The sequence below is a fragment of the Schizosaccharomyces cryophilus genome, assembly GCF_000004155.1.
Source record: "Schizosaccharomyces cryophilus OY26 unplaced genomic scaffold supercont4.6, whole genome shotgun sequence".
In the NCBI taxonomy this organism is placed as follows: Eukaryota; Fungi; Ascomycota; class Schizosaccharomycetes; order Schizosaccharomycetales; family Schizosaccharomycetaceae; genus Schizosaccharomyces; species Schizosaccharomyces cryophilus.
Window position 1 is genome coordinate 234919 of NW_013185629.1, and position 26255 is coordinate 261173.

The following is a 26255-nucleotide window of genomic DNA, read 5'->3' on the forward strand; positions in this document are numbered from 1 at the left end:
ATCGTAAGCCACAGATATCCACTCATATATGAGGAAAATTCAAAAAATACATTCATTATATTAAGCTCAAAAAAGTACAAGTAATAAACACATTAAAAAATCAAAAATTGTATACGATTAAACCCTTCCATAAAAACACAGGTACCCAAAAGAAAAATTTAGACAAATCGTATATGAGAAATAGACACATGGGGAGCAAATCATTATTTTATTTTTATTAAAAGAAGCCACGAACCATAAAAAAAAAAAAAAAAAAAAAAACAAACAGTTATGATAGAACTGGGAATTTGGTATTGTTTTTCTGTAAGAAATCTATTAAGTCATAAATAAATTTAAACTGAGTGAAGCTTTGCACCATTTTCATTCGTTGAGTTCTTACGTGATCAATCTGTTGAAATACAACATCTGAAGAGACATCTGTACCTGGTGAAAAGCCACTGAACTTCTCATTAGGAAGGCGTAAAAGAGCATCTAAAACAATAAATGTGCCCGTACGACCAACACCAGCAGAACAATGCACAACTAAAGGTCCGGTACGATCGTAAGAGTTAACAAGTTTCAAGAAATTAATCATCATAGTAACACGTTCTGGAGAATTACAGTCGGTCCAATTTTCATATTGAAAGTGGTTTATTTTTTTCGAGACAGTTGAGTCTCCTCGTCTTATATCAAGTTTTCGTAAAATACAACCGCTGTCAATGATGTTTTTTTCCTCCAAAAGGGTTACCGTATACAAACCATACGTTTGGCGAGAAAAGACACCGTCTTGAGGCCAATAAGGGACGGACATTTCACGACCTGCCTCGTAAAAAGAGCCAAGCATAACAATGGATCCTATATCCTCAAAATGGTCCCAAGTCATTTGCCAAAAATCTTCTAAGGAGAGAGTAAGAGAAGCTTGGCAGGCAATAAATTTCGAGGTAGCTGTGTTGACATAGGAGGCATTAATATAATCTGTCCCTTTATTTGTGTCTTTGTTTTTTAAGTGAACGCGCGTCAAATTATAGGGCACAATGTCCGTATACCTATTTTTTTTATAGGTTAAGTTCGAAAGAGAATCGACCGTGCACCATTTCGAATTCTTATCTGCGCAACAAGCCAACCGTTGTTGTTCGAGAAACTCCAAACTTGAAAATTTTTCATACAAAATTGTAACGTTTGGATTTGTAAATGCATCTGGTATGCTGTGAAGAGAGGGTGTCCGAAGGGGTGCGTTATTAATTGACTTATCGGGCATCGGACAGAAAAACTTATTCAAGGAAAGCATTTCAACTTTATCTTTGGGCCGGGGTACACTGGAAAAGTAATCAGACCCTTGACTTGTCAAAGATATAGGGGCAGTTTGAGGAACAAAAAAGTTTAATTTTGAGTTAATGCTAGTGTTAACGCCCATTTTATTTGTGATAGGCATTCTATCAATCAAATCGGGATAGGTGTTTGCAAGACGGTTGTAGTCAAGGTCCAAAATGCCAAAAGTACCTGAAAAGCATTCTTTCTTGAATTTTTCACCGATAATCTCAGCAATAGTAATATGACTTGCAACCCAAGCGGGAAGACAAACAAAGATACAAGAAAGGTCTTTCCAACCCTTAGAAAGGTCGCAAACATTGTCAGCATCGTTTAAAGTGCTGATGATTCGAGAAGCAGAAAAAGCAGGGCGTTTGATAAGAGTAGCAGGAAGAGTGAGATTGACAGAGCCATTGATGCGGTCTTTTGAAAACTCGGATACAGGACGCAAGTCAATGATAAGGACATCACTGTGCTTCTCTGTGTTTCTATAGTAATCGAGTAATTTGGAGGAACGGACAATATATTTGCTGGTGGTCTGATAGCTCTTAGGCAAGACAGCCGTGCAAGAACCAGAGGGAGGCTCCATTGTAACAGTAGCAGCTTTCAAAATTTGAAAATCGGACATTAGTATGTATTATCTGCTTTTGAACGAATGAGATCCAAATTCAAATATAGGAAAAAGCAAGCAAAACACAGAAGCGGAAAGAGAGAAGACGATAGAAATGAAAATTATGCTATGGGTATGCAAATAATAAAATTGCAAATCTTTTAAGGGAAATCTTTTTGGTATCTTTAAACACGAGTAAGGATATATATATATTTATATAACCTTGGCAGAATTGATTGAACAAAGCAAGGAATTTGAATATTCAGTAGGATACTGAAAGCTGTAAACTCAAATAAAAAACGTGTGTTGCGCAAAAAAGGGAAAACAATTAAACAAGGATAGAATTGGTTAAGGAATGAGATTAGAAAAGAAAGGTATACAAGGCTAAAAGGGACACGAAGGAAAAAAAAAAAGAGAAAAACGATCTAACAAATGCAAAAGAATAAGAGATTCAGAAACCCTGATGGGTATACACAAAGAAAACAAGAAAAGGAAAGGTATATAGATCTAAATGAAATAGAAAAAGTAACTTTGTTCAGTGTATACCAAAACGATCGATTGAGGAAACGATAATTTCAAGTGAAATTTTCAGGTATTCAAATGCGGCTGCTAAATCGATGAATCTAAATATGATTATTAGGAAGCAAAAAAAAAAGCATGCGTTCTAGCAATTGCTCATTGTATTCTTAGAATGAAAGAGAGAGGTGCGAAAAAAAATGACAGAATAAAAAAGCCGAAAAAGTGAAATCCAGTGAATGCGAATAAAAAAATGTAAGAAAAAAACAATTCTATCGCTTCTATATAGAAAGAGGCAACGAAAGAACTTAATCTCCAACGCGCGACAAACAGAGTTTGAACAGGAAAAAAAAGGTCGAAAAAACAAGCGACAAACAAAAAGCTCTTACGAGCTAAAGAAGGAATCTATGAAAGTATCCAATTTGAATTGTGAATTGGAACCTGGAAACAAGCTGGTTTTGGCTTTGGTAAGAAAGAAAACAGTCAAAAAGAAAAAGAATAAAGAGAGTCGTTTAACGCAGTCCACTGATAAAGGAGAAGCGAAAATTCATCAAAGTAACAAAGCGAAGCGATCTAACGGTATAGTCGAAAATCGTAGAAAGACGAGTACGGTTAAATAAGAGGCAAAAACAATGAGATAAACTTTAACTAGAAATAGTGGAGCAGCGTTCTAGTGGCGAGAAAGGGAGCGTCAATAATAGATGGTAAAGCATTCGTAGCAACGACTCTCGTTGGTATACGAGGGATAATTCGAATAGTTAGGTCATAGGTAACAAGTAATCGGTTAGGTTACAAGAAAGAACAAAAGAGGCAAAAATAATCAAGAAAGAAGGTAGGGAAAATACAGTGAACAAAAAACTTTTTCTTATTTTGTTTTTATGAACCATCAATCTGATAGATTCAAAGTTCCTCTATTTCCATATATAAAAAGCAATAAAAAAATACTACCCCGAAGAAAAAAAAAAAACTTAGATGTGGCTGTACGATAATCATGATGTCATTATATGACGTTTATAAATAAATGATCTCATAAATGACGTAAAACGGAGAAGCGACGAGAATCGATGATGAAAGAAAGCGGGGTCCATGTCGAGAAGGAAGCACGTTTTAGGGAGAAGGAAGGATAAGAGAGAAAAACGTGTCTAAGAGTTGAGAATGTAATTAAAAATATAAACATAAACAAAACCAAAAACCAAAGGAAAAATAATAAAAAAGTAGCAAATTCTTCAAAGAAAGATTGAAATGGACCAACACTGTTTTCACGGATTTTCGGAGGTAATCAACTTTTAACATTAAATAGTGCGAATGAAATTGTGTTCATTTCCTTCGGAGACTGCCATGTCCACTTCTGTCCTAGAGATTTACAAATTGTTTCGCTGAAAAGATGGGTCTACGTCTACAAGAACAAGTTTCCAACAACGTAGATGAAATAAGTAAAAATGAAGGCGATCCTGTTTCCTTCTTCCCTAGGTTTAGGATTTCTCATATCATAGAATAGTGTATCTGAATACGATTTGTGTTTTCTTTCTATTGTTTTTATTTTTATGAAATAATATATATACATTTATGAATTCCTTTAGAACACCGGTTATTTTATTCCTTCATTCTCTCTATTATTCTTCATTTGTTTATTTACAGAAAATCATCTACCATATAATCCATGCTCTGAAGTAGCGCTTACTTGTGTTATATACGCCTTAGTATTATGCATTGGAAGAATCAGTACTCTTATATTTTACTAAACGGCGAAACTTCACTAGTTATAAATATTGAACGCGAAAACACCATTCAGCAGTGTTGCTCAATCCTTTAGTCATTTTAATATACTTTTGCTTTTTTGAACATAATACTTACTATCTCTGAAAAAAATTTGAACGTCAACTAGGTAAACCTCTGTCTTTCCTTAGCTCTTGTACCTTTGCAAGCGTGTAAATTGAAGCCTCTATCACTTTCCTTACATGTAAAAAATGAAAAACAAATATGATCATTTACAAACTTCTTTGGATGATTTAAATGCAGACGATGCCAACGAAGTAAACATTGGTCAATTACCAGTTTACACAGCATTTAGTGAAGATACACTACCGCCTCCCCAATATTCAGGTAAGAAAGAATGAGTTTGTCTCATCAAAATTGATTTCATATGTTGAACAAGGAGAAGCCATTATTGTAGGAAATATTAAGGATGGATTCTAATTATATCTAGAGGCATCTGGATTTTCTGATTTAGAGACACCCGACAAAGCGAATAGCGCATATGATTATTCTACTCCTTGGTGGATGAAAGTACCCGTTTGCATTGGCGCATTTCTTCTTCTGAGTCTCCCTTGTCTGGTACTTGCTCGATTCATGAACTTTTCTCTACACCATTGGTTATTTTGCGCTTTATATTGTATACTTCTTCCATTGGTACTGTATGGTAAGTGAATTTGAAATCTGGTATTCGTCTTCAATCACTAATCCAATAGTGACATATGACAAATGGATTAAAATTTTCAGAGAAGCCCTGGTAAACATCAAAAATGGATTGGGAACAGCTTCTTTGTCTATTATAAATGGGATCAAATCAGCTTTGATTTCCATTCTAGACGGAGTCAAGGAAGCAGTAGTGATCACAGCTCGTGAAACTAAGGAAGCTATAGGGACACAGTCTGTATAAAGCAACCATAGAGGTAAAGCGAAAACCAATTTAGTAGGTGACTTGGAACTACATAAACCGTTTATCCTACTGAACAAGTCAGGGTGTTTATACAAGTTGACTAGTCCAACCGGCCAACCGCTCGTTCCATATCCATCCTTTTTTTTATTTTTTTTTTGTATATGAATGAAAAAAAAAGGTTTTTTTGCTAACTATAACTTATCATTCACTTAAACGAGTTCCCTCATGTTTTTTAGACCTGTCTTATTGTCTCAGATATTTTCTGTCAGAGGAAGTCCCAGATATTAGCAAATATACTCAACGGCGATAGCAAAGTTCCGTCACTGCAAAAACTTTACATTTTTTAGTTATGTTCTTTGGGTGGAATAAACAGCTAAAGTTGTATTGCTGTAGATTTGAATTGGCTGCTCCCGAAATACGTATATAGATGCTAGTAATATCCAGGGATCTGCTTAACTAAATGAAATGTCTGAAAGTCAGTTTTACTTCGACTGTATACTCATGGATTTAATGACTCTTATGATACAGTCGACGCAAATTATTTCACTCTCCGATTTCGCACTCACAGTTTCTGTATAATGGTATCCAATCGTTTGTTTACTTTAAATTACGCGACGATTCTCAAGATTATGTCCTTTAGCTTGTATTAGATAAGTTTGACGACTAATGTTAATCAACTTTACGATGTAACCATCTGTGATATAAAGTAGTATTTGTTGTTTTTATGTAACGAAACTTTTGTAGTTTACGTTTTGTACTACCGACTACTCGCTTCTGCTCGAGAAATATTGGTGGCAGTAATTAAGCGAAGTTTATTCACCTCCGTGCGGTCTTCCACTGATTTTGAAATTACGTGCCGGTATGTCCCGTCTGTCTAGTCCTGTACTACCCTATTTTTACTGCAATGATTAGATGGAAAGAGAATTATTTCTGTCTTGGTTTAACTGTAAACAGTTTCAGATTCAAAGGAATGCTCGTTGGTATTTCCTGCCCTTAAAATAAGGGCTGCTTTTTGTTCCGACCTTGAAAATAAAGCTTAAATGGTAGAAAATTAGGCAATTCATTCTGGAGTTCTCATATAATTTCTACTAAAAGATTTTTATTATGGAAAACTTAAGCGACTAATGTACCAAAAAAGCTACTTTCCTTCATGAAAGTAAACTAATTATGAGGACTGTTAATTGCATTTTGTGATTCAAACGTATTTTCAACAATTCGAGTTAGAATCATTATAGGAGATAGCGTAACAAAACATATTGCTATCCTGACCAAAAAGCGATGCGAAATTTCCTGCTGCTGGCATTCATTCCATTATGACTGCTTTGAACTTTTATTAGAGCCGCTTTGAATGAAAGATTGAAGTTGAGTTCATTTGAACTACATTCCTTTCAATTTCGCTTTTCGTAGTGATTTGCGAAAATTGTTTCATCCACTACAGATCAAGAGCTTTTTTTTTGACACCTCTTTTGCTAATTGTACATTGAAATTTCTTTTTATTTATTTTGAGGATTCGGAAAAGAAGCTAAAATCCGATTCAAGCCGTCCTCCCACAAACAACCATGCTAATGTTTACGACATTGATCTCGAAAAAGGACTTCCTTTGTATACACCAAGAGACATAAACAACCGTTTCAATTCAACTTCTGTCAAAGCCAAAAAACGTTGAAAAAAATAAAAATCGTTAATGAATGAATTCGGCGGCTTCGATGCTTTCTTTACCGAATATAGGAAGACTGTAGATCAATCTTTCCCTGAAAATGTAGTCGTTGAACATTTAAGCAGGTTTTACATTTTGACATTATTTTTATCAATGCTTTGTACATTAGCAGTCGCCTACCGTTCGAACATTTTCTTGGCTACTCAAGTTATTAATTGAAAAAGCTACGATCGGGCCCTTTTTGTATCTTCAAGTACTTTGCGTTGTTTTGTTGTAAGTGGAGTATTTTTGTGAATCGCAAATGTTATTAGAATGTATGTTACTAATAAAGCCTAGTATACAATTGGTGTATCATTATGATAGTACGATTGTCGTTAAAGTCGTAATTTTAATTGTGGCTGGTTTTGAGGTTGGCTTCCAGATAATTTTCAAAGGTCTTGGGGCTGCCTTTGAGGAAATTTTTTAAAATCTTGAATTCCTCATTTGTGCCATCTGTTGGAGATTCTACAACATCCTTATTCATTTCCTTGAATTCGTGATCAAATGCTCAACTGAAAACACCGGTTTGCCTACGCTGCCCAAATATCAACAAAGGGATGATGCACTAGCTCCTCCGCCGACGATTACGAACGAAGAAATAGAGTTGCAGAGCAATCCTACCACTCAAACTTACGGCTAATTTGTTTACCTTTCTTTCAGCATGAGCTTTAACTCTTCCGATTGAAAGTCACTAAGTGGAAAAAAGGAACATTACAAGCGGTTTATTCCGACGAAGATTTATTTCTGTCCCTTTTTAAGTGTTCTTGCGGTTAAATATTGACTACGAAACTATCCTTGTATCAATTGAATTGGAAATGACGAAGAAAAATGGACAATAAAAAGGCATGCATGCATTTATCCGCCCACTAAAAGGCAATGAATAGGTTGTTTTTTTTGTTTGTATAAAAGCGCAAGAAAGCATTATGCTTTGGGGAACAGCATCTGAGATCGTTCTAATCGCTTTAGACTCGTATGCGATTGGTTCACCTTAATAATAACAAAATGTGACTATTGAATTTACTATCGAGTAGACATTTTTGGTATTTCGTCACCTCACAGGTAACATTCTGCGGTAAGTATAGAAAAACTCGATCTCTTTCAAGTAAATTGAGAAAGTGTTTATAAAAGAAACCAAAAACTTTCCAAAATAAAAAGAGACTGCAGCACCCCGGATTCCCATACTGTCTCCAACCATAGTATTACATCGAGCCCAGATTGTTCATCTTCTATATTAGTAGATCTTTGGTTAAATTTCTGGTCAAGAGCTTGTAACATCCCACGAATTTCAGACAAGTCATCTCGTGAACGAGTCTCTCCTGGAAGTTTGGATGTAAGGGCTTCATGAAGGCTCACCAATTTGCTTCTAAACGAGTCAAACTGATCCTGGGGAATCGCCTGCTAAAAGTCAGCTATGAAAAGGCTTAAGGAAGCATAAGAATCATCAGACAGCGAGGAATTCCAAATGGGTTCGTAATAAATCTTGAATCATTCTTGAAAAAGGGGCAGCGAAAATGAAGTATATAGGAGGATTCAGGAGAGAATAAGCAGACTGTATCAACTATAAGTCACAATGAAAAGGTGTTAGCAGTTGTTTTGTTTGTTTATTTTAGCTGGGACACCAGGTCCTCCATGATGTCAAAATAATGCAAGAAAGTGGATTTAGGGCTGCCATCGACTTCATTAAGCATTTAGCTATTTCTATCACTCGGTGCTCGCTATACTTTGTGTGCAAATAAACAAAAAGGTACAAGAATATCAACAAGAATTCTTAAAGAAAGAATTTCATGGCAGAAATCGTACGCCGTAAACAATGGATCTCGAAGGGAATAAACAAAGACAGTAGTAATGTTATATATTTCAAGTGGACGACTTGGTACTATGTAAAAGAATAGTAATAACATCGAAGGATTTGAAAACTAAATGGACGGCAGAAAAAGCAAACTTTTCAGCCTAACCCGTCCATTCTTCCAATCTCAAAATTCTGACTGCAGACAAACAGTTTATTTATACACCTTTACAGATCGAGCTAATTAATTTGTTCATTTATCCACCTCGTTTAGTCAAGTAAGAATACTTAGTAGATAAATAGTAACTATAAGTCTAATGAACTCTTAGATTTACTGTATAATTACCCATGACTTATACCATTCACGGTTGTAATTGTTCTCCCTAATATGGTCATTTCCATGACTATATAAACCTTTCAAAATCCTTATAATATCACTACAACGAATAATTCGAAACAGTAGGCACTATGCAGCATGCTTTTTCTATTCAAGTAGACAAACATAGCATTAATATCTTTCGGTACAAAGTCAATAGGTAAACGTTGGTTGATTCATAGTTGCTCTCATAAATTAAAGGACAAACTTTGGTAACAGAAATCGCAGAAAAGGGTATCGGTTAGAGCGAATTTCAAGACTACGTTTCTTTTGTTCCATAGCAAACGAATGTGAGTGTGTAAGAGAAACACTAACCCGAATATCGATTTTGTATCTTGTTTTCTTGTTTTCACACGCACATATTTAAAAAGTGTTTTCTTCAATTTTATTGAAATAAAAAGAATTTATTATTTTCGTGGCTGATCCTACCGGGAAATATCTTTGTACTCTATGCTGTTTCGTCTATAACTGTGTATATAGTTGTTTTTTGTTTGTTGTTTTGAGCTGTTATTGAAACTATGAAAAACCTTTACGAACGTGTTCAAAATTCTGGCAATTCCCTCAGTGCGCAGAATGATGATATTTCTTCAAGCGTTAGTTCACCTCCAGATTGCATACCGCCTTCATACTCGGGTAAGAAATGTTGAAGTTACAAAAGGAAAAGGAAGAAGAAGAATATGTTTGCGAAGAAGTCTTACGGAACGAATGATGATGCGAACATCTTTCTTTTTTCATTTACTAAGAAGGCTACTAGTGTTTTGACAGAAGCATTCTACAACGATGCAGCCCATCTATATCTTATTGGACCTCAGAATGGGACCAGCACATGATTTCATTACAAAATTTGCATGGAGTACATTACTTATGCTGTTATAATGCGTGGTCGAGTCTTTCAGGTTAATGACTTTCCAGGCGTCGCTTTATGGATTTGCCCAAATGAAACAGTGAGCGATTGGTATACTGTTTTAAGGAGTTTTTTATTGAGATTGATTTACAAATTGGGTGACGAAACCTGTCATTGCTTCTTTAATGGATTGATTCCGCTACACAACTGGATGGTTTCAGAAACCATGAAAGATTGAAGCTTGGTATCTTATGTACGTTTGTGTAAAACAAAACAGGAGGGAAAGGGATATCTTCGAAAACTCCTTCAACTAATCTTAGATATTGATGACCAAAACAATCTTCCATTGTACCTTGAGTCTAAACATCCAAGTAATTGCATCAAATATCAGCATTTTAGCTTTATCGCGGATTTTATTCCGGTCGATGTTGTAGTAAGAGAGCCGAATAGCTCTTTGGATTTCAGGGCAAGGGAGTAATGAATCGAAAAATACCAACATAATTATTACCCAGAAATGAGTTCATTTTTTTCATTATCTCTATGGTTATGTGAAAAATTTTTTTTCCTTTCCCTTTCCCGAAGCGTTTTAGCTTTACATCGAGCTTTTCTTTCCGGGTATTTTGGCAGCATGTTTGGTTTTTAATTCTATGTATAATCAATTCAGCAATGACTTTGATTTGGCTATAACTCGCATGCTCTGTATTGTTTTTCTATCTTTGTAAACAATATCGGTCAGTCTTTTCTTTTATTGAGTGATGGGTTAGCTTTTTTATTATCATTGTTATTTGCTTATGAATTTACGAAATCTAATTTAAGCAAAAAGTCAGACAAAGTTTGTCTAAGGGAAGGAGGACCATTCATTTGAAGCAACATAAATTCCATAGTCGAAATCATCTCCTTTTAAAACTCAACCGAGAATGGTGAAAATTTAGTTGGTTTGCTTTTTTGCTAAACGACTTGATTATTCAAAATAGTGGAAATAAAAGTGAAATAAAAAAGGTTTTCCGCCAAACAACTGTATTTTGAAACTAAAGAAGACTATTAGATAACTTGACGTTTTTATTAATTTGAGGAAATGATGTTTACGATGCTTAATAACTACAAACCATGGAACATGAGTCTAAGCCTTATATAAGAGTTTAGACTTAACAAAAATATTGAAAGGTCTAATTATTAAACAATGGATCGCGTGAAACGAGACACTGTCAAAGAATGATTTGACTGGCACTATTGTTATATGCTGCTGCTTGGATCAAGAAAAATAAACAATTGGTAGCCGAAATTCAGGGGCTCAATAAATTCGTTAAATGAGATTTATTTTTCTTCAAACTATATATTTGTCACGGGAGAAATCTCACACGTCATGAGAATGTAAATTGAGTGGAAGTACTAAGTACAATTACAAAATTGTCCATTAGAACTGGTCGCTTCAGTACTACGTAGAAGGATAGTATTACGTCTAGCGATTTGATTAACTAAAAGAAATGACTAAGAATCAATCTTATTTAGCCTGATCACTCAAATCTTCCAATCTTCCAATCTTGACTGTCAACACACCTATATAAATTATTTTGTAGATTTTTCGATGTTACTGACTTCTATAGTTAGTACAAATAACCATACGTATAAATTTTGATCGGATTATCTGCATTCAAAAAGAAATTTGCATTTCCAACTTTTTGTTTACATATTATTAAACACAACCTTTTAAGCTTATGAATATTAACTGATATTAGTTACTATTCCATTCTTATAACGGATTGTTATATAAAGTATACTAACGAAGTACACATTTATGACAAATATAAACAAAACACCGATCGTGACAACGAGAATGACAATATATATCTGTGTTTATAACCATCGTAGTGTCTAATGAAGACCAGAGCTAGAAAGAATAAAAAACATTTTGTATCATCCTTTTGCTTACCGTTTGTTTATTTTTTTATTTCACCGTATAAGCAAATTGAGGTGTTAAGTCATTCTCCTTTTATCTGATACCCGCTAGGCTCGCTTCCCCGCAACATGTTTATCTCCCACCCCGCCCATGGAGCTATTTATATAAGAGCGCTGGTACCTACCTTCAAGTAGAGGCCTTAGGAAAGAACGAGTAAACGCATAAAAATCTTAGACTTCGCATGGTTTTTGCTCCTTTCATTCAGGTTTGATTTATTTATTCCATCACTTTTAATTCTTTCATTCTTTTTCTACTTTATACTTCATTTCTCGGTTTTTGCTTTTGCTTTTTTTGTTTTTTTTTTTTTTTTTTTTTTTTTTTTTTTTTTCTGGTGATTTTTTTCCCACTGGAACAGATTTCCGCTGTTATATCTCGATTCAATCGTCTATCATGTTGCTTCATTTTGGTTTGAGTGCCCTGCTGCTTGCAGGGACGGCTCTTGCTTCTATGCCATACGAGGCTTGGCTTTCTCTCCTGAGCCTCAAGAGTTCATGTCTTGTAGTTAATTGAATTCTACTTACAATGATTCTGATCCTGCTTGTGCAGAAATACTTCAAAAGCCAAACACAAATAAATCGGTTTATGTCCGTTTTGCTCAGTACCCAGACCCAGACTTATTTCTAGCTTATAAGCATGCTATTGATGCTGGTGAGGATTATAATTTTTTTTAGAATTTTGAAAATTTCAGAGTTTGAATCCAAAACCTGATTTTTTTGATTTTGGTTCCAATTTTACGTCCGATGCAAACTTAACATTCTACAAGACAAAAATAACAGAACCGGGCATGTATAGTTTTCTTGAATACCAAGAGATTGATCCAACTGAAGATGATCCAACTGAAGATGAGTCTGAACCTATAGTGTATTTCCGTTACAAGTCTAGTGAATTCAGAGAAGATGGATCAAAACGTCGTATTTTTGCCGGTTTGCTAGTTATTTCCAGTAGTATAGGTATGTATTTGCTTATTCGCTGGCTCCGTAACCTTAGAAATCTCACCTTTACTCAATTTCTTTTGTTTGTTTGGTTCTTTGCATTTCTATCAAATCTTCTTATGAAACGAATCTTCATCGATGAGGATATTACGAATCAACCTATTCTCTGGTTAGTTCCGGTGTTTTCTTACTTGTTTGGTGACGGAATTGAACGCTCTTTATTTAATTCATTTGCTCTGGCTCTTTCACTCGGTTTGGGTTATCTCCGATGTAGTTCAGAAAATCTGGTTTTTTTGGTCATATTACTAGGTTGTGTTCAATCGCTATTTATGGTAATAGCACCTTTGATTTTCCCTATCCTATACTTAGTTGAGCCTCTCATAGCAAAGCCTTTGCAATTGGCATGGATGCTATCTTCCCTCAATTTTAGTAATCAGAGTTTTTCACATTTGCAGAATGCGCCTCAAATTAGGAAACGATTTTGATGATAAGTACATCAAATATAAGAACTTCCTTCCGCATATTTTATTATCGCTACTTGTGAGCGTGGTACTCCACGTACAAAGCGCACCAACTTTTAATGTAAAATATGAAATCATAAAAATTTGTGTTGGCGTTATATTCTTCTGTCTTCTTGCCTTTACCTTGATTGCATATAATAGCAGAGTGTTGAAAGATGACAAAGCAAAAAATCCAGAAAAATTGCAAAAGCCTTTGCCATTGTACAAAGACGATTCTGAGATGGAGTTGCCTGCTGACGAGAAGCTTTAAAGGTTTCCAGTTGCTAAAGTTTGTCATTCGTTTGATTCCCAAAAGACATACATGGTTTAACACCATTTCCAATCGATTATAAATAAAAATGAGTCTATAGTGTCACCGAAGAACTCTCACGCCGTTAATCATTGTACTGAGTTGGAAAAGCAACGTATACTGTACAATTGAACGTATATAGACGCCAGCAATGTCCAGGGATCTGGTTTACTAAATGAAATGTCTGAAAGTCAGTTCATCTCGCCAGACCAGTCGAATCTTCCAGTCCGAACGTTCGGACTGTAAAGTCATGGATTTAATAACTTTTATGATACAGTGGACGCAAATTATTTCACTCTCCGATTTCGCACTCACAGTTTCTGTAGTGTATCCAATCTTTTTTTACTTTATATTGCGCGACGATTCTTAAAGAGTATGTCCTTAAGCTAATATTTCAAACGTCAGATAACTTAAAATGATCTGTACTGTTAATGAATTCCACGATATAACCGACTGTGACAGGAACTATTTGTAAATATCCTTGTTAAGTAATAAATTATGGAAGATGAATGATTACTCAACCTATTGCGCATAATACTATTCTTAGCCGCTATAGTATCCTCCGTTGTGGCAGTACCTTTAACGAAATCTGATCTCACAATATTGTGGTCATTAGAGGACATGAACGATTACAGCACCTGTGTCTCAGAGAATCCAGGTATTAAAAGATATTCTTATTACAAACTGGTTAACAATTGTCAATAAATGCTTGGAACAGGCAGCGCGTTTGGACCTCTACTTGCAGGAATACAGAGTATGTTTCATCATTGAATAGGTCAAACTGCATTTCAGAATTAGTTACGTCCTTGCTTCTCCCGTTCACACTAGGAGACAACTCCTATATGTATGAACACGAAACCCTTTGAAGCACTGAAAATGACAAGGGTTAGGCTCGCTTTACTAAATTCGAAAAGTACAAGAAAAGTTATTGACGACAAGGGCAATTTCCTAAAATTTAAAGTCGGAAGCCATAGAAGAAAGAAGAAATAAATATTTATGAAAGGAAAAAACCAAGGCCTAATGTTCAAAATGACTAGGAAAAAGGTACAAGGACCGTCCTCCATACACAAGGTCAACGTGGATAATTCCACAGCATCTCAAGACGCATAGCCATGTCGAAGTTAAATATCAAAGTAAATTTATTAATACAGAATGGAGCCCATATGTCAATCTTAGAAAAGATCTCGCAAGAAGAATTATACCCAAATTCGACAACGAATATTGATCACAGTTAGAATCACAAGATATTTTTAAGGTTACAGGAATTTTGATTTTACCAGGACCGTGAATACTATGAAGCATATATCATACACCGTCTTGCAAATATAAAAACCATTATCAAATGGTCTCTTAGGAAGCAATGGTAATTTAGGTTTTTATGTGAAGAAGAACCTTTAAAAAAATACCGATAATAAACGGTATGTGGAACTCAACAGATGTTACAGCGTTACCGAAGTATGAAAGAACCTACAAATGTACCGGTGCCTGAACACTCAGGAAGGGATTGAAAGATAAACCAAAAAGAAATTACCAGATTATGTACCAAAGTTAAAGCGCTATGCTCAAAAGAAATCATTATGCATGAAAGAGAAGATATACGAATTATTAAGCTAAGGCGAATCCGTGAGAGTTCCTTCAGCTTTGTGTGCAAGCCATTTATAATTCCAAAGAAAGAACGGCTAATGAAGGAATAGTCATAAATTATGAGACTTTTTGTTGACAAAAGCAAATAATTATCCGCTGTTAAATTTGAAGAAATCGTTTATTGGTTTAAATGGAGCCAGAATTTTACAGCATCATAATAGCAGATGATCCAAATTATTTTTTGTATTATCGTTCATGTTGGAGCGTTTTTCTAATCAGATCTATCGCTCCAATTTTGGATTCTTCGTGATATCGTTCGACATAACGACTATACGAAGTTTTTTAGCTTCAATAAGCGCGCCTTTTGGCTTGAAAAATTGCATCATACATAATAACTAGAATTCTAACTTTGAAGTACAGTCACCCATCACTTATACCATTCAAAGTTGCATGAATACTTCTTGGTATTATTTCCCGATAAATTCTCATGTTTGCTTTCTTAAAGGCTGAGTCCCAGATAATATATTACAAAAAAGTTATTAAGCAATTTGAACACTTAGTCTAAGTGTAAATTGAAGGCTTGCGGTTTATAAAATTTTGGCCTTTGCCGGGTATTCATTGCTCAAATTCGAATAGCATAGTTAACGAGCTCATGCACATAAGAAAGAAAAAGGGTATATAAAAATAAGCTAAACCCGCCTTAACAACACTTTTACACTGTTTCATCTTAAGTGAACGTCTACTAATAATTCCGCTCCAATGGTCTAAACTTTTCTTTATTTTGTCAAGACCTAATGACCTAATAACCTAGTTTCCAATCTATTTTTCTCCTTTTCCAAAATAAGTTCCTAATCAACTTCTATAATAGCATCGTCCTCATCAGGTGGGTTTTGAGTAGCCTGTTCCACTTCCTCGGTAGCTTCGTCACGGACAAGCATTTGAACCAATCTATAATTGTTAGCAAATGAACTTCATCATTTGTACTTACTGATCGCAAAGGGCTTGAAGATCTTCATCCTCTACATGAAGATGAAGTTCACGAATAATAGGATAGAGTTTGCGAGTTCTCAAGTGTTCTCTTCCATCACGGGTTGCACAAAGCAAAATTAAAGATTCCACGTGTGTTTTCATCACAAACAAATCAGGTTCGCGCTTCTTGTCATCTGGGAGCAATTGCAATTCATCAAACATGCCCTCCATATCTTCTTCATCCAAGTCTTCCGGACCAGCCAAAGGAAGTAAGATATAGGGAAGCAAGTTTACACTTTCTTCATCCATAAGAATTTTATGGAAAGGTACATCAAAGCAAATATTTTTTATAATGGCTGCTACCCCCGTGCGGCGCAATAATGAGCTATGCTCCGTGAAAACAATCAACTTAGACACTGGATAAACATTGTCGTACTCTTGAATAGTCGTGAAATATTGTCGTCCTCTTTCAAAACGTGTCATATCAGCAAAGACATTGGCAAGGAAGTCAAAGTTTGCATATTGGTTGATACCGTGATTTGTTCCTTTTACAAAAAGATCCATCAATTGATCAATAATGTTTCTGCTAAGAGAAAACTCGCGGAGAGGAACCTGCATGTCTAAAATGCGGACAAAATCTTCCTCTTTGGCTAAATTGCAGAGAACCATACATGACAAATCGGCCAGACCATGCAAAGGATCAGTGACAATATTAAAAACAAGCTTTAAAAATTCATCATCCATTAAAACCCTACGAATTGCTGCATTCTGAGACACGTTCACCAATGCAGTAATCGCTTGACTAGCAATTTGGGGTTTATCCTTCAATAAAGCCTTTAAATCCTTTACAGGCTCACAATTGTTAATGAACCAAATATCAAATTGAGGGTTATTTCTTGCAGTATAAGGAAGTAAATGCTGAGTAGCCAGCATTCTCACCTGTGGATTTTGGTCATGCAAAAATCCTGCTAACTGACTTTGTTAGTAAATTTTCTATTATTTTTGCCTACCTCCTTTAATTCTGACATCTTTTAAATATAAATATTTTTAAAAATTCTACCAACCTTTGCCAGAATTGTGAAAATGCAAAGATCTCTAAATTTTTGCACCTGGTACGAGTAGGGGACAGCACCACAGCAGAAAAGGTGTCGAAGAAATTAAGTCGCTAAATACAAACAAGTAATGCTGACTTTGATAATACTTTACTAAATTGAAATTATAATTTTTAGGATAGTAAAACGTTGACTTTCTGTCTAGTAAATTTATGAACCATATGCCTTGCTCTGTATTCATTTTACAAGCATAAACCAAATCTAGTACAACAAAACAAAACAGCTATTATTAAGTTCTATCTATACCATATACCAGAACATGTATGCAATCTTTTTATGAATTCAGAATATTTAAGCCGTAACGTTTTCAAACAAAAAGGTGGGTTGTCCAGGAACGGCATTCGCAAAATTAGCAGCAATTTCAATTGCACTGCCAGCTTCAGGACCATTTTCAACAAGTCCGGTAATGGGAGAAGAATCATCGGCACGCTTTTGAACACGAACAATGCGGAGTTCCTTAATACCAACATTACCAATAAGATAGGGCTTAACCTCTTGTAAAACATCTAATTCGTTAAATCCTAATTCACGACTGAAAATCGATGAAGCAGGAACGTGTTCACCACGGTTAATAACCGATTGCTTGAATTGTTGAATGAAAGGCATAGCAACCTTCATAGCCTTCTTATCGACATTTGAAATAATTGCCTTATCATCAAACTTATTTTCTGCTTCATTGTAGTAATTTTGGAGTAGAGAAACGTATTGAGCTTGCCATTCAGGGAACTTATCGGCAACGAAAATGCTTAAACGCTTAGGTTTTGAAGGATCAAATAGCATGCCCTTGCCCTTCTTTTGACGTTTTAATTGACCAGCTTCAGCTTCACGAATAAGTTTAGTCAAGGTGCGAACGTATTGCAATGAGTTTGAGAGAGCAGAATTTACAGGCCCAGAAGCACGAGGGAATCTACCAGACACATGAATGCTAGTAGGCTTCTTGAGAGCAGCAAGCCAGAGATGTTCACTCCAGTGAGGAGTAAAAGGTGCAAGCATCAAAACTTGGGCTTCAATCCAGCGCATGACAAGGTCCCTATGCATTCCGCGATCAGCTGTAACTTCACGGTACCAATCACGAGCATTCTGGAAGTCGTAGAAGCAATTCTTTAAAGCGGCTTTGTAAGCAGTTGCGCTGTAAGCTTCATGGGAATACTCAATCAATAGGTTTATCTCATTATCGAAGACACTGTCATGATAGTTATAAGCACCAGTACGCAAATCATCCACCTTTTCAATCATCTCACGGCACCATGCTTCTTGGGTATAGAGACGCAAAATGGCAGAGTTAGCCATAGCTTCCTCAAAGTTAGCGTCATCAACCGTATCACCGGCATCGGCCAAAGCCAAACGAGTAGCATCAGCACCAAACTTCTTGGAAGCTTCATGCAAAGTCATAAAGTTTCCTGTAGATTTAGACATCTTTTCGCCATTCATAAGAAGGTGACCATTAGCACGAATACCCTTAGGCCAATATTTTTCGTCAAATATGGCAGTATGTGTGTAAAGGCAGAAAGTCAAATGGTTAGGAATTAAGTCTTTACCAGAGGCACGAATGTCAAAAGGATAAAAGTATTGGAATTCGCGGCGAAGCTTGAATAGAGCTTCATCAGAAATGGATGTATTAACAGGCTTAGAGCTGTCACGGAAAACATAGTCCCACACTTCAGGAGTCATCTGCTCAGGTTTAATGTTCAAAGCCCCAGGAACGCTTCCATTAGGACTTCCTTGAAGCAAGTGGGCAATAGTATAGAAAGCCATGTAGATGGTGGAGTCGGTCAAACTTTCAACCAAAAATTGAGGATCCCAAGGTAAGCGTGTACCCAAACCATAAGAACGAGCACAAGCCCATTGAGAGAGCCAATCCAAATTCTTCTTGAAGCCATTACGGACTTCAGGGGAGAACGTGTTTAAGCGTTCCAAAGCAACTTCAGTTATTGCCTTCCAGTTGGCCTCACCGTAGTCCAAAAACCACTGATCACACAATGCAACAATGCAATCATCACCGCTACGGCTAATGACTTGACCCTCAGGTTCGTTATAGACGAAAGCTAAGTCTTGTTTGATTAAGTCGGCGCGAACCTTGGGCTTAGCAACCTCAACCTTTTCACCGTTATAATCGCCGGTAATCATGGTACCCTGATAGAAACATTCTTTGTATGCCAATTCCTTTGCTTCGGCCAGTTGCTTAACATCCTTAGGACTCTGAATCTTCAACTTCTTGCATAAGAATTCGGCACACATATCACCAAAAGAAGGTGTGCGGATAATAGGGATAGGATCAAATTTCATCCAGTCAGGATTCAAATGATAAAATTCAGCCTTCTTACGGAGCTCACCTAGTGTAGCATAATCATCAGGAGAGTCACTAGGGACAGATGTAACTACACCGGTACCCTTGTTAGGCAAAACACTCTCCATAGGCAGGACATAAACCTCTTCATAAACAGACAAAGGAGCATTAATACGAGCTCCAATGAGCTCCTGTCCCTTAATAGTGCCGAGTTCCCTGACAACGCCTCGTTCACGCAAAAGGCCTTGGTAAGCCATGTTGCTAGCGGCTCTACGAGTACAGATGTACAACTCTCCAGGGACAAGACCCTCATAGACACCATAGGTCAAGCTGGGACCAACATAGCAATTCGTCTGACCATACATAGTTTCAGGACGAAGGGTGGCAGCAATCATGTAAACCTTGTTACTTGACAAGTCAATGGAAGCTAAAGATTCACGAGCAGCATCGGGGAAGTTCAAAACCTGCATCTTTAATCCGGTGTACTCTTGAGGGCCCAAACCTTCACCACTTTTACGGTCATGATCCATACAAGGTTGGCCATCTCTAATAGAATACACAGTGTAACGCTCACCAAACTTGATTTTGCCAGCCTTATGCAAATGGTTGACTTGCCAACGAACAAAAGAGTCATAGTAAGGATTGGCGTCAGTTGTCATGAAGGAACGGCGCCAATCTATACCTAAACCGAAGCCGGTGCAATCTCTACGACACAAAGGAGGGAAGTATTCGAGCCAATACTTGGCATCAGCAAACTTGCTGATTTCGTTACGAGGAATTCCTAACGACTCCATAATTTGAAATTGGTACTTAACAGCAGCTGTCTTAGAAGCAGCTTTACTCTTTTTACCACTGTGCTTAGTAACATCCTCATTCTTGGCATTTTCTTGTTTGGGAGAGACAGTTTGCTCCTCTTCCTCTGGGACAATAAAATTAGGACCGAACATTTCCATTTCACGGGAAAGTTTATCAGCACTAGCGCAGATGGGCATACCAGTGCAGTGGAAGCCCATGGGAAAAAGAACACGCTTTCCCTTCAAACGTTCGAAAGCACATGTAAATTCAACCTTGGATAAGGTGAAAGCATGACCAAGGTGAAGACTTCCATTCATATAAGGGTAAGGCATGTTACCAAAGAATTTTGGATATTTTTCGCGCAACTCTTCAGGAGACATGTCCTCTAAAGGAGCGTTCGCTTCGAACACCTTTTCATCTTCCCATTTTTTTTGATACTCCTTTTCCCATCCAATAAGCGTATCACGCTTCGTTGTGTTTTCCAACTTCAACGTCGCGGTTTTGTTTTCTAGTTGTTCGACACTGGCGTTGGTTGCTTCCATCTTGGACACTTACAGAACGTAAAGTTCAAAATGAAACTTTAGAACAATCGTTCCTCTTATTTGTTCACAAGCAAAGCTGCTAATTCCGGCGATTTGCTTGTCAAACAATTGTTTGGTATTTGGCAGGTTTGGTCTTACAAGTAGCAACCCTGTGAAAACTAGTAGTAACAAGATGCTTTAGAAGATTGCGAGTTGTGTTTAGGTACGCTAACGTTATACTACGGAGTCCTAACGCTTTGTTTAACAGGAAAAAAACAGTCACGAATCGAAACTAAGCAAACTATAAATTTGAGCTTTATGTTTACGTATATTACCAGTATCGTATATCCTTTATTAAAAGAGTCTTATGAAATGGAATGGTATGTTTATTTCTGTATGAACAAAAGACATCTCTGTATGATGAAAAGCATTTTACAGACCTGTTCTGATGCCTTCGGTGTTTGAGGATAACCTTATATTGCCTTTTTTCTGAAGATTTCTTTTGTTGCTTTTTTTTATTCTATGCAAAGTAAACTAACCCTGTACAGAAGAAAATAAAGAAGCTTAATGCATTGCGAATAGTCTAGTATAGTTTTGATGGCTTTTATATATAGAATAAAGATTGAAAATGAATATGATTATAAATATATTGAGTGGATTGTGCTTGTAGAATGTGTTTTTTCTGCAATTATTAATAGTAAAGTAATTTCATTAAGAATTATAACTCCTAACTGAAGCTATAGTATCCAACCCATGATTGTTTCCTTTTTTTTACAATCGGATTGAACAAACATCCAAACCTTCCTTCAATTGGGTTTTGGTTGGCATGCTTCCTGTAAGGAAAAGACGAGAGGATTGAGAGACAGTAGGATCCTTCATGATGCTGCTGACTCCAACAACTTTTTCGCCCTTTGTGTAAAATATTGCAAATTTGTAATCAGTAATGGATCCTTGGACCACAACGTCGTCAAAGCCTTCTGCAGCATTGTTTCCACAGTATCTGACTTGCTTGCCTTGAGCAGACCAAAAGAAGGGAGTAAAGGATTTCGTGGTGTATTCAGCGTTTTCGCCAAGCAGGATGTGATTTGCGGCAACGCGACCGGTATTTCCAGCAACATCCCAGTGCTCAATGCGTGTGCTTTGATCCTCTGGTAATCCTGCATAAGGGGCATGAGCAATATCACCGACGGCATATACGTCGTCAAGACCTTGAACGCGGCAGTTCTTGTCGACTTTCACTCCTCCGTCTTTTTCTAGCTGAACTGAGTCTGCAAGGTAGCTCAAATTAGGCTTGACACCGACTGCCAACACAATAACATCAGCAGGTAATGTTTCACCGTCTTTGAGAATGACCTTGTGGGCAATTGAAGGATCAGCAGTGGACTTTTCGGCCTCTTGGATGGAATTCTCCAAGTAAAATTGGATATTGTTCTGCTCATGTAGGGCTTTAATGGCATTGCCCATTTCTTTACCCATCACCTTTTCGAAGGGAGAGGACTCCATTCCTACCACAGATACATAATGATCCTTTAAGACAATGGCAAGTTCGAGTCCAATGAAGCTACTTCCAATGATGACAATGTTTTTCTTCTTACCAGATTCGGTTGTTACAGCCGCCAGCTTGGAGGCATCTTCCAGGGTACGAAGACAGTAAACGTTGGAGGCATCAAGACCCGGAATGGGAAGCTTATTTGCTTCGCCTCCAGTAGCTAAAATCAATTTCGTGTAATTCAACTGAGAAGAGTTATCCTTGCCATAGAAAATGGTTTTTGTCTTTGGATCTATTTTGTTTACATTGGAGTTGAAACGAAATTCAACATCTAGATCATCGTAGTATTCCTTGGAACGCAAAGCAAGTTTAGAATGATCATGAAGTAACGATTTCGAAAGCTTGGGTCTGTCATAGGGAGTGATGTTTTCACGAGTGAAGACAGTGATTTTTCCTTTATAGTTACGTTCACGGAGATATTCAGCAGCTACAGAACCTCCTTTCCCACCGCCAATGATGCAAACGTGTGGAGCAGCGGCATGGCTTTCTAGGCTTCCTTTTTGGTAAACTTCCTGGGCCTTGTTTCTCCAGCAACCCTCGGGTTGCAATACATGGGAGCCACCATCGCCCTGGTCTTCTACCTCAATAAAAAGACGGCCGTCCTCCGTAGAGGAGATCGGAAAGGTACGCAAGCCTGCAATGGCTGGTGAGTCTTCGACATCTCCTGTCGCAGTGTTGAAGCAAGCACCATGCCAAGGACACACAATATGGCCGTCTGAAGTCACAGCTCCGTTGACCAAGGGAGCACCGTAATCTAAAAACTTGTGTTAGTTTATCCCTGGAAGAGACGAAGATCTAGGAAAATACATCTCCGTCGAGAGTGCGGTCAGGTTACCGAAACGAGACTCTTCACAAGACAGATATATCATTTCCTTTCCATATGTCAAAGACAAAGACATTCATTCTTCTATCACATACGTGAACATTTACCAGCTGTAGCAAAGTATTGGTTTTTTGCACGGATAAGGAGAACATTAAAAGCAGTACCCAGCACTTTGGCTTCTGTTTTCGTTCCGTTCTCAGCGACTATAGAGCGATCAAAATCTAGCTCATATCTTCGGCTTTGTATGGTTTTTTTTCCTTGATTTCCAACTGAACTACTCATGCTGAAATAATGACTCTTAATTATAGGTTGTATAGGTTGTATAAACGATCTTGCTTTCGACAATGGTACAAAGTAATGTGGTTGGAACTTGGTAAATTTAAGTATCCCTTTCATCCTTTAAATCATCATTTTCTTACCGAAACACTTCCAAATGTTGCGTTTACCAAGGTACAGCAAGTTAAATGTTGAAAGATCTGTTTACATTATGCAACCCAAACGTAATCACTTGCTACTCTTACTTCACATTGATGTCGGGTTTTCTTTTCTCATTGATTTCTTTGGTTCCGTCTATGATACAGTCGAATTCGAATGGTACTGATTGGAACTCGTTACGTCCATAGGTTATTGTTTTGGGCCAGTAACTGAACTAAGAATTCAGCCAAGCACCTACTTGGATAAGAACAGAGTCAGCAATTAAATGAAGAACGATCGGGGGTATTAATAAAACGAGTACTTAGTATAATATAATATATTAGAATGGAATAGAAATGGAATAGAATAGAACTAGTGGGATCTTAAGTAACTTTATGTAATGCGTTGAAACAAGAGAAGAATATCGCATTCATTCATCCAAGTAGGGAGCTTCCATACCAAGGTACATTTCAAACCTCATTCAGTTCGGTTTATCCCACTGTTATTGAAACGAACTCTCATTGACTGTAATTTACTCTCATCTATTTTCATCCATTTCAATTTTCTTTCCCTTACCACTTTTAGTAAGCCATGCTAGACCAGACTAGAAGACTACTGAAAGCCTGTTACATATACACCATGGCTCTAGCTTCTATATACAGATGATGCTCGACTTTTTTATCTTTTTTTATACAAAATTAAATTTCATTTCTGGAACATGACTTTCATATTACATTTCTACTCATCCATCTTCCTTGCGCATTTCGTTTCCTGCAAAGTAAATGTTGTAGAAACAAAACTTTTGAGTCGCACACCAGGAAAGCTTCTCCCTCATGTACAATACCACCACACAATACCATCGGTAGGAATTTCACGCGGAAATGCAAAATGACCATCTTTCCATCTTTGCCAAATCAAAACAAACCTTATCCTAAAATACAATCGAAACTAGATGTTCAAATCGAAACTAATCACTTTACTTGCACATCTTGCCATCGGCGACTTCACGTCCGAACATAGGCTTGTCCCAAGCCCAAGCGTCTTCGAGGAAAGTCTTGTCTTCGGGCTTAGAAATGTCGAGCTTGGTGAAGCTATAAGATTCCCAGTCAGGAGCAACTTCAAAGGCAGGAACATGATCCTGACCCTTGATAACGAAAGCACCAGTGATAGTGTTGTCACCGTTCTCACCAATAACCAAGCAGCAACCAAAGATGTACTTACGAGAAGCTTCAAGTCTTTGGAAGAAACCGCCAATCAAGTTGCAACTCATAAAGATGGGTTGTTTTAAATCTTCAGGGTAGGCATAGTCAACCTTCCAAAGAGAGTAATTCTCGGGATCATAGTGGTCAAAGAACCAAGGAAGGGATCCAGTACGAGTGTCTTGGTTGGTATAGACACGCTTGAACTCCTCAATGTTCAGGTTACCATTGGGAAGGGCAGCAAGAGGGTGCTTGGGAGGCTTGGCAGCAGGAGCAGGGGCGGCAGCGGGCTCAGCAGGCTTTTGCTCCTTCTTTGGGGCCTCCTTAGCCTTAGGCTTAGGGATTTCAGGCATCTTCTCAACAAACTCGAGAGCACCGACGATGCTGTCCAAACCGCATTGGTGGTACATGGTAGTGTAGTAGCGTTGGACATTAGCATATTTGGCCAATTCACTCTTGACCAAAACATAACGAATGACGGACATCAAAGAGTTGACGGCAAAGACATCAGCCAAAGTAAGACGAGAGCCAACGAGGTAGGTCTTGTCAGCAAGCAATTGGTTCAAACGAGTTAATTCAGTAGCAACGGCAGCTTGGCTTTGCTTCTCAACATTGGCATTGTAAGGACCAATCAAGCGACCTAAGGCCCAGGGAAGACCAGCACTGGCAAACTCAGAGCTGAAGTAGGAGACGTATTGGAAGATCTTGGCCTTTTCTTCAGGAGTTTGGCCAAGGAGAACACCAGTCTTGTCGAAAGAGGCAACTAAAGAAAAATTAGTAAAAGTTCTAAATAGAGTATAAAAGAAAAAAAATAAGGTTCTTTAACAAAACGAAAGTGTTTCTGCGCAAATTCAGATTTACCATTCTCAACACTATGTTTTAGACAGGGATAACTGTAAAAAAAATTATTCTCATCATTAACAAGCAAAGATTTTCGTTTACTTTCGGAAAAATTTGCTCGGCGTAGAAACCTTTCGCTTTTCAGTCTTAACGACTAACATGTAAAAGACCTTCAAAAGCACGTTTACTTACAATAAAGAGCGATAGCCATGGATTGAGAAAGCTCAAAACCATCTTGACCAACGAAGACGGGAACTTTCTTTGCAGGGAACTTGGCAGCAAGATCAGCTGGGAAAGCGTCAAAGCCAAATTCCTTGCTATCAACCTTGACACCGGCAACGGCGGCAGCAGATAAAACAGCAGTTACGCGAAAAGAGAGTGTGTTTCCGTAAACGGTACCGACAGACATGGTGTTAGTGGTGTGGAAAAGAAGAAAGCGAAAATTTCCTCTAATAAATAAAAATCTGGTGCAAAAGTTGACTAAATTTTAGTTGTTATGACAACGCAAAAAATAGTAAACAAACAGGAAAATTTTCAATAAAAATTAAAAAAAAAAATGCTGTATATGGGAGAAGAGGTAAAATGCAGAATAAACTCATGGTGATGAAATGGTAGCATTATTTGAGCTGTGCGTGACAAAAATCTTGAAAAGAATTGAAAACAAAGGGCTGGTTTTGAAACAAGTCCAA

At 37.2% G+C, this 26255-nt stretch overlaps 7 protein-coding genes across 7 annotated transcripts; 2 read left to right on the forward strand and 5 right to left on the reverse strand.

Moving 5' to 3' along the window:
• Positions 1-67: 67 nt before the first annotated feature.
• SPOG_00979 (tyrosine phosphatase Pyp1) lies at positions 68-2983 on the reverse strand. The gene has a single exon (XM_013169250.1). The coding sequence runs from the start codon at positions 1913-1915 to the stop codon at positions 269-271; it is 1647 nt and encodes a 548-aa protein (XP_013024704.1). The 5' UTR covers positions 1916-2983; the 3' UTR covers positions 68-268.
• Positions 2984-4021: 1038 nt separating this feature from the next.
• On the forward strand, positions 4022-5759 carry SPOG_00980 (uncharacterized protein). The gene is made up of 3 exons (XM_013169251.1): positions 4022-4516; positions 4620-4832; positions 4882-5759. Exons 1-3 carry the CDS (start codon positions 4381-4383, stop codon positions 5070-5072), a joined length of 540 nt encoding a protein of 179 aa, XP_013024705.1. The 5' UTR covers positions 4022-4380; the 3' UTR covers positions 5073-5759.
• Positions 5760-12046: 6287 nt separating this feature from the next.
• SPOG_00981 (uncharacterized protein) lies at positions 12047-17307 on the forward strand. The gene has a single exon (XM_013169252.1). The coding sequence runs from the start codon at positions 12516-12518 to the stop codon at positions 13146-13148; it is 633 nt and encodes a 210-aa protein (XP_013024706.1). The 5' UTR covers positions 12047-12515; the 3' UTR covers positions 13149-17307.
• SPOG_00982 (uncharacterized protein) lies at positions 15800-17157 on the reverse strand. The gene is made up of 3 exons (XM_013169253.1): positions 17037-17157; positions 16046-16998; positions 15800-16005 (listed from the first exon to the last, which is right to left on the reverse strand). The coding sequence occupies exons 1-3, from the start codon at positions 17052-17054 to the stop codon at positions 15906-15908; spliced, it is 1071 nt and encodes a 356-aa protein (XP_013024707.1). The 5' UTR covers positions 17055-17157; the 3' UTR covers positions 15800-15905.
• SPOG_00983 (cytoplasmic leucine-tRNA ligase Lrs1) lies at positions 17269-20895 on the reverse strand. The gene has a single exon (XM_013169254.1). The coding sequence runs from the start codon at positions 20760-20762 to the stop codon at positions 17430-17432; it is 3333 nt and encodes a 1110-aa protein (XP_013024708.1). The 5' UTR covers positions 20763-20895; the 3' UTR covers positions 17269-17429.
• Positions 20896-21374: 479 nt separating this feature from the next.
• SPOG_00984 (apoptosis-inducing factor Aif1) lies at positions 21375-23590 on the reverse strand. The gene is made up of 2 exons (XM_013169255.1): positions 23209-23590; positions 21375-23044 (listed from the first exon to the last, which is right to left on the reverse strand). Exons 1-2 carry the CDS (start codon positions 23507-23509, stop codon positions 21513-21515), a joined length of 1833 nt encoding a protein of 610 aa, XP_013024709.1. The 5' UTR covers positions 23510-23590; the 3' UTR covers positions 21375-21512.
• Positions 23591-24229: 639 nt separating this feature from the next.
• On the reverse strand, positions 24230-26047 carry SPOG_00985 (translation elongation factor EF-1 gamma subunit). The gene is made up of 2 exons (XM_013169256.1): positions 25759-26047; positions 24230-25489 (listed from the first exon to the last, which is right to left on the reverse strand). Exons 1-2 carry the CDS (start codon positions 25973-25975, stop codon positions 24504-24506), a joined length of 1203 nt encoding a protein of 400 aa, XP_013024710.1. The 5' UTR covers positions 25976-26047; the 3' UTR covers positions 24230-24503.
• Between the last annotated feature and the right edge of the window lie 208 nt (positions 26048-26255).